Source organism: Anas platyrhynchos, chromosome 6 (genome assembly GCF_047663525.1).
Source record: "Anas platyrhynchos isolate ZD024472 breed Pekin duck chromosome 6, IASCAAS_PekinDuck_T2T, whole genome shotgun sequence".
Lineage (NCBI taxonomy): Eukaryota > Metazoa > Chordata > Aves > Anseriformes > Anatidae > Anas > Anas platyrhynchos.
In genome coordinates, this window is record NC_092592.1 from 34844096 (window position 1) to 34855653 (window position 11558).

Genomic DNA, 11558 nt, shown 5'->3' on the forward strand with positions numbered 1-11558 from the left:
ACCTCCCTGAAAAGTCTGGGGAGGAGAGGACAAATCCCCTAAAGGACAAGCTCTTCCACCTGTCTAGAGACGAAACTAAACCAAAAGTCCCAAAAAAGTGTGCAAATCCCTCACTATTTATGGAATTACTAATTTCAAAATTCTGTAACAATAAATGTATTTTAGCTCAGTGCTTACACAAGTTAGACCAGGACAAAGCTCAGCTAAACACAGGAGTAGTAGCAACCCTACAGTTACTTTAAGACCGTCCCGTGTAGTAATGCATTGCTAGGAGCAATGCACGCATCCCAGCACAACAATACATCGTCATGATCAAGTAACTTTTGAACCGGAGACTAAGAAATGAAATTGCCTATCAACGCAGATGCAAAATTGATTATGCAGTTACACATGCATTATTCAACACTGCCAAACACACAAAACAAGGTCAGAAAAGGAGAAAAATAGCCCTCAATTTCCTTTCAGATTTCATAAATATTTTTAAAGGTGACAGCTGAAATAACGTTTTCAGGAAGAGATACTATTTTTTTTGAGATGAGAAAATACTTTCAAAAGTGACCTTCCAAAGAAATAATGAAAGGGTAAAGAGCATTATGGACTTTACTGTTGCCTTGCGACATCCAAAATGTTTTATATACCACAGTAAAACAGAATAATTAAGAAATATCAGACCACCTCTGTCCTGACACTGGACAACACGAACCCAGACCAGCAGATCCACAAGTTCAAAAAGAAGGACAATTAATGCAGGATGATTAAACTTCTTTCCTAAAAGTTTTCCTTCTGCTGTGAGATAACTTCGCTTATGTATTTTAAATGAAATGCAAAAACTGAAATATGTTAAGTGTCTAAAAAAGATGGATTGTTTTTCCTTTTAGTTAATAAAATTTCACTTCTTGGTAACTGATTCCAGAAACTCTTTAATTCATCTACAGTCTCTAAAGAAAACATACGCAGCAGAAACAAGAGTAACTCTCTTTTTTATGATGCATAACATCACAAAAACTGGAAGACAAGATAGGCTGCTTTCTTTAAAACTCTTTAAAAGAGATTATGTTCATACGTTCTTTTTTTTATATATAAAAAAGAGCAATTAAAATACATGTAACAAGCAAGCAAAGACCTTGCTTATAGATCTCTACAGATTTTGTCTGTGTGAAAAAACAAAAAGAAAAAAAAAGAGAAAGCCCTGTCCATGATTGCTTACATAGTAAACAAATATATATATATAAGGCTTATACTTTTTGACACTCAAATTTATTAGCTCACCCTAGACAATAAAGAAACATTTTCCCTTTCCCTCCACTCTTATCTCTCAAACATCGTGTCTCTGATAAGATTTTCATGTTTCTAGTTAGAAATAACCGAAACTTTAAACACATACGACACACGCTAACTTGTTTTAGAGCAATATCAAGATATAAATTCTTCAGCTTTTGCTGTGTTGAAGAAAGACTTTTCATTTAAAACTGAATTTAACCCAATTATTGACATTCTTATCATGAACTAACAACTACTCCATGTCGCTATCAGCACTCCCCACTAATGGCATACCCACACATACTGTTTTGACATTCACCAGGTCTGAAGGAGAGCATTTCGGTACACAGCTCATACACCGACATCTGCGGTTCGTACATTTGTTTTCAAAGCAGACTTTGAAGAACTTTACACCAAAACTAAGTTCAGCTGAAAAAACAAAGAAACTCTCCTTACCCTAGTGAGATAGAGGTGCATGAGGCACTGGACCTTGTACCTGGTGGGACCAGGCTCAACGCTACTTCTGATTCCAATAGAATTTGATCATAAACTTTTTACTCCAGCTAAATTCCTCTGGACTTCAGTGGAATTTCTATTTGAAGAATGATTGCTAGATCAGGTCTGTGTATAAAACACATATATTTAATTTTTATAGGCATTTCAAGGAGGGTTTTTTTGTTACCTTGGAGAGTTTATCTCGATTAACTTACAATGAAGGTTCCATATGCTTCAGCTCATAACAGGACAATATGAGAAGCAGACTCAATGATTTTCTTCAAATTCAAAGGCAAATAATTATTTTTTTAAACAGATGAGAACAAATGCAAGCAACACATTTGTGTGGAGCTGCACGTGAATAAGCAACCGAGTCTGTAAATGTTTCTTATTAGAATCTGTTTCTACAACACATGGGCGTGAGCAACAAATAGAAAAACAGTGCTGAACATAATAGAAAAAAGAATTGGAAAATGAAGTCCACTGTTTTCAGATAACATTTTGATCTTAAAATACTAAATTCCCCTATACCACTGCCAATTTTAAAAATTGTAATGTATTATAAAAGCCAATAAAACTTGCTATTTTGGTTTTGTTTACAGTACTTTTAGCCACAATAAATGCTCCATTTGTCAGGCTGCCATAAGCTTATTCTATAGAAAGCCTGAACAAAGTAGGAAAATAGCCAATAACATACACGAACAAAACAGAGTGGCTTTTATGAGAGCAGATGCCCTTTTATTTAATAACCAAATATTACATCCAGTCTTGCAGACAGTCTTTATTTAAACAGACCTTGTACAAAGTCTGGCAAATTTTCTCAACTTCAAAGGAAGCCCTATTGCCTCCTGAATCACATTCATACTTCTTGCTCTCACCTTCCAATGTCCTGTAGGACAACATCCTCCATACACCCTCTAATTTCTTCTTCTCCCCTATGGTTTCTATCAGAAGAACCATTGCTTCTTTTTCTCATATGGTTTGGAGTGTGCTAATGGGCTTTCTCTGTCCTGCACAGGTTTCTGATCATTGTTATTCTGTAAGTATTATTTAAACTGTCAGTCTACATGCTGGCAATTTTTTGAACACATAAAGAGATCAAGATTCATGGCTGAATAGGAAAAATCCTGTTGCGCAGCCCGTCCTGAAAAACAAAGCCCCGATCTGCAGAAATGTGACAATTTTCTAACCATGACAAAATTACTTAATTTTGGCCACACCTACAATTAGGGGTGGAAAAAGAAAGCTCCCTTATTTCTGGGAGAGAAACTAACAATCGTCTTCATATTATTAAATTGTATGGTATGAGCGGCACTGAATCCTGTACCTTAGGAAAGACAGACAGGAAGAGTGAAGGAGAAAAGTGAAGTAAGTTACTATTAATAAATTACAAAAAATCTAGTCTGCTTAATTCCACCCAAACAGCTAGCAATCCATAAATATTTCTATTTTCAACAAAATTTCTTCAACTGCTCTTTTATTCCCCTTTTGCTGATTTCATTTTCTTTCCATGTATTCTGTTTTTCAACTCACTCTTGCTTACCTATACTACTCCCATTAAACCCTTCATCCTGCATTCAACAAGTACTTTGAAAAAAGCGTATTTTTTGTCCCCTACTAACAGCAGGAAGCTGATGTCATGGTGCCTTATCCTCAAACACTGCCATGGAATTTGACTGTTCCAAGCCTTGGTCCTCTCTTTTGTTTGAAGAAGCATCACTCAACCTACTCTGCTGAATATGTGATTAACAGTATGGGCATGAAAAATCACTATCTATTTTAATCATATACAACTTTATAAGCCTCCAAAACCACTGGGATACCTATTTACCAACTTCAACAGGCATTGGAAGTATTCTAGCCAGCACATTCAACCTGTGCATGAAAGAGCATCTTCTGACTCGGTTTCCTTGCCGGTGCTGAAGATGGGACAAAGAAATTTTCCCCTTCATTTTGCTGCTTTGCAAATATGGTATTCTGCTTTCACTCCGCAAACACCTACTGAGTTGATCTAATATCACTTTGCTGTAATTTTGACTTGCAATTAAAGATTTTTGCAAAATCCGGATTTTAATTCCCAAATTACTGAATTAATTCTGTTTCTAACCTTGATTTTATGGCTAAAACCAGTAGCCTGATCTGGTAAGTGACATTACTCTGCTACCTAGTTATGAGGAGGCCAGCAGGTACTTATCAAACTGCCCCTAAAAATGCTACCAAAATCCCAGCGACAGAACATGCCCACCAGCCGTCATGGAAAGGAACTACTTTGTGTTAGATTACATGTGTGAGTTAGGTACAATGAAGAAATTTACTCCACCAAATCTCAATAACAGAAATGTCCCCAGCTAATGGCTAAAAACAGCATCCAAAGTGCTGACTTGTCTAACAAATTCCTTAGCAGCAAACACACCTTTAAAAAAATACAGGAGGTATTTTTTCCCAGTAAGTCACTCTGATACCATACCAGGAGTTTCACCATAAAGGTGGAAAAGTAGGAAAATTAAAGCAAGGGACTGAGCCCAGCCTCCATAGCGCATGAGGGGAAATGCAGAAGAAAATGGATTATTTATTAAGATAAGTGATGACATTCACAAAGATGAATACTATTACTTTCTGGAAGCCAACTGAAATGAGATATACAAAGTAGAGTTTAAAAATAAATATTACAGACTGACATTGTAACACCACAAAACATATGGGAGCTGACACATATTACAATACCCGTACAAAGGGGTTAGCTAACATCAGCTGGAATCAAAGTAATTAAACCGGTCTTCGTTTACACTATTTATTGTTTTGGCTGAAGACCGCGTGTGAAAACTTTTATTTCAGAAACAAAATGAGTGAAGGTATGAGGATTAAGGCGAGTTATTTCAGTTGTGTGTGTGGAAGCATGCGTGTGTGCACAGAAACCGGCGCACAGAAGGATTGCAGTCCAGATGGCACTCAGGCTCTGAGTCAGAATTATGACTTATTCGGGATACATGCTCACAGTTGTTGTCGAAACCTAAATGCTGGGAATATTGCTAGCCGATTTTAAAATATTGCTATGTTCCAGCTACAGCTGGGCTCCACTTCTTGGTTTCCCCCATAAGCAGCTTTTTCTTCTGTTTGTTCCCCACTACCAACTTTCCTCCTTTGTTTTGTTTGTTTGTTTCCTGAGCGCTACCATGAAAGCAACAGAACGAATTCATATGGATCCTCCATGCTGCCTATTTCTTTTGTACCTTTGAGAAATTGTGTAATTGCTGCTCTTCCCACTTTTGACTAGAGCAGAATGAGTTTTTCTCTCTTGCTTTAACCACAACATTTTGATAATTTCTGTTCCAGCCTGCCATTTCCACTATTATTTAACACTGTAAAGTGAGCCAAAATACATTGTTCTGGTTTGAAATAAACATAAGGCTCAGAAACAGTAAATAATATTTATTATGTTTTGTATAATTATTTATAAAAGTGCTTCTTGACGAGCGCTGAGCCCCCCACAACCCTGCTTTCTGTTTATTCACAGTTGTTTGCTGACTCGATCCAAGCTGCACTGGAAGCCTGCCTCCTGCTCACGCTGCTGCAGATGAGAGAGGACAGGGAAGAGGCAAGCGAAGGGGGAACCTTTCCGTATAATAGAGGGCGGCTGATGAGAAGGAATTCACATTAATTTGGAGGAAGTCACAACATTTTCCTCTCTTTCAGGAAGCTCAGCAGTCATAAGAAGAAGCACGTACGTTAATGTGAAGTGGTATTGATCGAGGTCAATCTTCAATTTTTGTGCTTCGCTTCATGAGAAGTTGTTTGCGACTCTTTTATATGGCCAGCGTACAGAGGACAAACATCTTAGATAAGGCCAAGACTCCTTCACTGTACTCTGCTCAGATAAACATTTTTGTCAATACTGCTGCAATTTGATGGTGTGGAGAGGAGGCTGAGGTATTACAGAAACCAGGGAGAAGGGGAAATAAGTCACATACCTAAAATGTCTCCTCAAAAAAAAATAAATTTAAGAAATAACAACTCTACTACAGCCTGCCCCCTCTAGATTTAACCTTCCAGAGAAGTGTTGCACCTTGAATCAGCTGAAGGTATAATAATATTAGCTCTCCAGGAAAGCTAATAAAGGAATGGACAATAAATAATGTGGAATTAAGAGGACAACAAGGACCAAATGAATGCTGATGAAATAAGTAATATCACGGTGAAAGCTAATGAAAATTCTTTTTTCTGCTGTTGTGCTCATTTATCACACAGGAGTAAAAAAAACAAAAACAAAAAAAAAAAAAAAAAAAACAAAAAAAGAAAACTATGCACAGTCATTAAGAAAGCTACTGAGAAATACTGCAGTAAATTGTGTCAGTAAATGGGTATTTTTCACTCCATAATAATTCAAATATTTGTTTTGATGTTACACAGTGTCAGATCATCAGCAGTATCAAGGCAACTATGAATTATAACAATTGAAATAATTACAAAAATATACATACACTTTAAAACAATACAGTCACCCATCATCATTTAAATTTAACTGCAAGAGCAAAAGAGGTGCATTTGTTCTAGGATAGCAGGCCAAAAAAAATGCAACGTATTTACCAGTATGAATAAAAAGGAAAAATGCCATGGGATTTTACTGCAAAAAAAATAAACTATGGCAGAAATCTAAGATCAGAAGAATTATGTTCAATATACCTCCAATGAAGCCGTATCTCCCAAGTTTCTCAAACAGTTAAATAAACTCACTAAAAACTCCAGACATCTGGAGCCTAGTTTCAAGCCTGGAGAAATGAACAGAAAGAGTAAAAAGCGCCTGCCCATTCCTAATTACAGCAGAGTCGCCAGAGAGTCAAATTTACAAAGCTACCACAATGCGATGGGCATTATTTTTTTTTTTTTTTCCATAAAGGCAGAAAGAAAATGAACTAGGATCCTGCAGATGCTTTGGCTGAGGTCTCTGGAAGAAACCTAGCAAATGACCATCTGAGCAGCATCTGGATCTAACTGTTCCAGGAATTTTCACTTTTAAGAAATTGAAAAATCATCAGTTTAGGAAGAAAAAGGACATTGCATGATGGTGCATACAGAACTTTCACTATTAAATTACACTAAATCGTTGCTTTGTTTCATTAAACCCTGTGTCACAGCAAGTTTCTTGGAACACCAGACATGCAAATCTTATCGTGAGGCCTCTGCCTAAAAACTTCACTGCATAAAGTATTTTTCTTAAGGTGTCACAAGCAACAAACAAAAAACATTATACATAAAAAAGGATTATTTTTCTCTAGCATATTTTTCAATCTGCAGTGAATATGTAAAAGGTACCTCTTCCAAATTAGCAAATATTAAATTAAAAAAAAATACAAAAAGCTGAACGTCACACACCCTGTACTCTTCCTAGGAATTCAAAATCAGCTGGTAGCCTTCACTTCTCATACCTCCTTACTAAAAAAGCACTAGGGAATTGCTGACAGGGTTCAGCATTGTGTAGAATATTAAATATCTTTTTTGCAATACCCTGGTGACTCTTGAGTCTGTCTCTTACAGCACCATATGTACAGCTGTGTTGGAAAGAGGAAGCTATTAAATATATTAAAAAGTAGAAATATTACCAATAGACACTTCATCAAATAACTGGATCTCATTCATCCCCAAACAAAGCAAGAAATGTTAAGGTTACATCAACATAAGAAAATAACTCTGGATTTAATAACACCACAAGCCTGTTGAACATATTTGAAAGTAAAAACATTGCTTAATAAAACAGATTAGTGTTTCTGAAACAATGAATATAGCTTTCAACCATCAAATGCTTCGGTAATAAAGACATTGGACTCAGTCTTGAAAGGTACTGGGTATCTCAGTTCCCACACCACAGTCACGGCTGGATGGTCTTCAGGTCCAAATATATCACCCTCAGTTTACTGCCAACTTAGGACTCAGAATATTTTGTATCAAAAAGGATTTAATAAAAGAAAAAAAGAAAGAGAAAGCATTTTTTTGCGATCACATTTTTGAGTATTTTCTTGAAAGTTTGCCCCCCTCTCACATACACATTCAAGTATTTCATCCACATCTCCAGCTAACGCTTATGGGAAACAGCAACAGCAGACATGCATTCACGAAGGCATAAAGGAGACGACCACAATAACATTTCAAAAACATCTACATGCTTAAGGACCACGTTATTTTTTTTTCCAAAATGATTTTCCAAGGGACACATTTTTCTTGGTTTCTAAGCGTATAAAGACCACAATAAGAAAGTGGATTTTCAATGGCTCCTACCTCGTAAGAGTTTAAATCAGCAGTAAGAGAGCACGTGCTGCCAAAACTCCAAGCAACCATTTAGCTGCGCTTTTACACGCAAGACTTTTACAAGTAGGGCTGTTAGGCTCTAGAAGCCTAACACCCATCAGCTTCTAATAAGATTTGCAATCTTAAATGCTCAAGTAACTCCTGAAAACAGGACTTAAGCTGTTTGTAAAAGTTTCCCGACGGGCCCCTGTCTGGTGAAGCATAGCTCGCAGGCAGCACAGAGCGCTCTCAGGAGCCCTCGCGTTTTCAGTGGTGGTCTGGGGAAGCATCGCTGCATGTTTACGTAGCAGGAGTTCTTCTCTCACACTTCAGAGAAAGAAATGAAAGAACAACGAACATACATATGAAACCGGGCTAAGCACAACTTCACGTAAAAAGTACTGGCAGGATCTGAATATTTATTGAATTGACAAGGACTATGTTAATTTTGCCAGTTATAAATTCTTGAGATAATTTTTTAACACTCCAAAACTATTTTTACTAAAATCGATGCAGAAGTGTCTGGATCCCCAAAGGGAAACAGGTTTTCTTATTCACAGTAATACATGAATAATTTACATATTTTCCTCCAGTTTGTGAATACATATTTTTATCTAGTTTGACAAAGTTTTCACATTTAGTAGCATTTTTATGTCATCCATTCACCTTTTTCTTGCAGAGCAGCTAGGTGTTTAACCTAAAGCAGTTGTCTGCTGACTTTCAAGATAATTATGGCTGATGATTAAAAGAATATTTAAGATCCCTGTCTGAAGAACACTGAAACTTTTTGAACCAAGTGTAAACAGAAATTAAGACCTTAAGGCTAGAGGCATTAACATGTATTGCAAAAAGATAACTGTACCGCTACTGGTTTTGCCTTATCTTTTTAAGATAAGCAATTAAAAGGTGTATTACTTTGCACTACAGACCCACAACAGATTCTTTATGGACATGTTATTCCCTGTTATATGGTTAGTGAACATACTGCTTTGCTAAAACTTCAGTTTAAAAAAAAAAAAAAAAAACACAAAGCAAAGACAGCTTTGACCTGTCTTTGGTGCTCCTTCAACCTCAACCACCACTCCACATAAGCAGAACCAGGTTTTGAGATGGTTTTCAGGCTGTGATCAACAAGATCTGGCTAGTGTTGCTGCACTGACTGCCGCCTCCAACTGTCTGCTCCAACTCTGCTGGAGGTTGACGCCTCCAGAGCACAGTCAGCAAAAGATAAACGATGCCAGAGTCTTAGTCACTTTGATGCAAAGTCCACCACCTCACCATAAACCACCACCTCTAGCAGAATACCTCTAACAGAAGAACTGCCTAACTTTGGTTTTACCAGCTGAGGTCTGGGCATGGGTTCCTTTCTACTCTACTGAAGAGAGAGGAGGGAAGAGAGACGTCTGGGGCAGGAACTTCTTAACTGCTGCAGAACATCTTTGACCACTCACAGCTTGCTTAGAGGTCTCCATGCTGTTCTTGTACTACTTCTGTGCGACAAATCTAGCTAAACCAAACACAAATAATTTAGTCACAGGCATGCTAGCAGTACACTTACACCTCTACAGTTATTCCCATACACTTTGAATGATAAATCAATGAATCACACTGGCACCAGACATCTTGGTACAACCATTCCCTCACTAGAGATGCTAACAATTTTACTAGTTTTGTTAAATAACAGACTCACAAGAACAGTTGGATGCATTTACTGTTAAGTCTAATAAACTGCTATGATGCTTTTTTAAATTATATTTTTATTTTTTGCATTCTAGTGAATTTGCTGGCAAACAACATTTTTACTTGAAAAGTATTCTGTAGGTAATAATGGAGGCTACTACAATGGCAGAAATTTCTCTTCTGTCTTCTCCGTAGAGGCCTCCGTGCAGGATCATGGCCTAAGACTAAACAGGATCAGAAAAGTACCATGCTGCTGTGGGAAGCCTTCATTAAGTCACAGCTCATTAACCACTAAAACATAAATATAAAATATTTAAAGACACATAGTTGGAGCGATCGGAGAAAAACATTTTTAGAGGGAATGACACCAGGCTTCAGAGTCTGAGTCTCATACATGGTTCAAACAGGTACAAGCTGAACAGGGATTCTGCCTTTAGCAGAACAGAAAAAAAGAAATCATTAGAAAAACAGACTGTAATGAGCTCATGTTGCACACAATAATCTGTCAAAAAGTGTTAATGTTATTGACAGCCCTGCCCTGCGCTGGGTGACCACTATGATTACAGTAAATTTCTCTTTGGAAGAGGTCAGTCCCCACTGACAGAACTGTATATGCCTGGGGCTTTGAACGCACCATAGAAGAAAGAAATGTCCTAATTTTGTTTCAGAATTCCTTAATCACGAGGCTTCTATTTCCCATCCCCCCTCCAAAGCGCGTGCACACAAGTTATAACGAGAAAACAAACAAAACCAAAGAACCGTCACTCACTCTGTTTTCCTCCTTTGCTTGTCCTCAAATATATCGTTCAGGCTGATCGCCACCTGGCCCAAAAACTTGTCCAGCCCCACCAGCGACCTGTGCATGACAATCAGGTACAGGATGTATCTGTCTGGGTTCTCCTGCATGAGTAATCCGGGCAGCTCGAAGGAGGCCTCCTCTTTCCATACCGGATCCAGGGTCTTCTCGGCTACCGAGGTGGAGTACTTCTCCTTGCCCAGCTGGATGATGGTGTACGCGTCGTTGGTGCCGCCTTTGCCTTTGGGCTTCAGCCCTTTGGCTTGAAGCACCGTGACTTGCACGTGAGTTGGGAACCACTTCTGGGCTTGCTCTGCCAGCATCATCTTCGAGGCAGCAACACCCGGGGGGCCGCGAGCCTCCGGCAGGGCACTTCCAGCACCGACACCTGTCAGCCTCAGGGCGCTCCCCAGACACTTCTCCCTACGCCTGGCACCCCCCGGCCCCCGCCAGCCCTACCGGCGGCTCCATCCGACCCTATTCGCGTCCCCTCGGCCCCCGGCTTCTCCCGGGGCCGCCCGGCGCTGCCCGGAGCCCGGCTCCCCGCCCGCCCGCTGCCGGCCGGCCCCGCCGCCCGCAGGGCATCCCCCGGCCCCGGGCCCGCCTCAGCCGCTCCCCCTTCGCCCGGGCCGGGCTCCCCGCAGGCCTCCCCCGGCCCCTTACGGTGTCAGTGCTGCCGGAGGGCGGCGGGCAGAGCCGCGGGGCCGGCCCCGCCGCCGCCTCCTCCTCAGCCTCTCGCCGCGCTCCCCCCGGCCTGACGGGCCTGGCGGGCCGGCTCCGCCGCTTCCGCCTTCCCCATGCTGCCGGCGGCGGCGGCGGTCAGAGGGCAGAGGGCAGGGTTCGCCCCCTCCCCGCCGCCACAGCCACAGCCACCGCCACAGCCGGGCGGTGCCTCCCCTTCGCCTTCCCCGCCGGGCTCTGAGGAGCTTTTCACCCGCAGCCGCCCGGGGAAGGCTTCTGACGGGGGGCTGAGGGGGAGCAGGGCTCGCAGGCCGGCCCCAGCCCGGCTTGTCCTGGTGCAAGCTGCCTGGGGAAACCCTGGAGCTTC

The 11558-nt window shown here is 40.4% G+C and overlaps 1 protein-coding gene across 1 annotated transcript in view; it reads right to left on the bottom strand.

Moving 5' to 3' along the window:
• The window catches only part of RAB11FIP2 (RAB11 family interacting protein 2), a 35687-nt gene extending 24521 nt beyond the window's left edge, over positions 1-11166 (bottom strand). Inside the window, exon 1 of the mRNA XM_005021115.5 lies at positions 10484-11166. Coding sequence (XP_005021172.1) covers positions 10484-10836 — 353 coding nt within the window. The 5' untranslated portion in view covers positions 10837-11166. The remainder of the gene's footprint in view (positions 1-10483) is intronic.
• Positions 11167-11558: the final 392 nt, after the last annotated feature.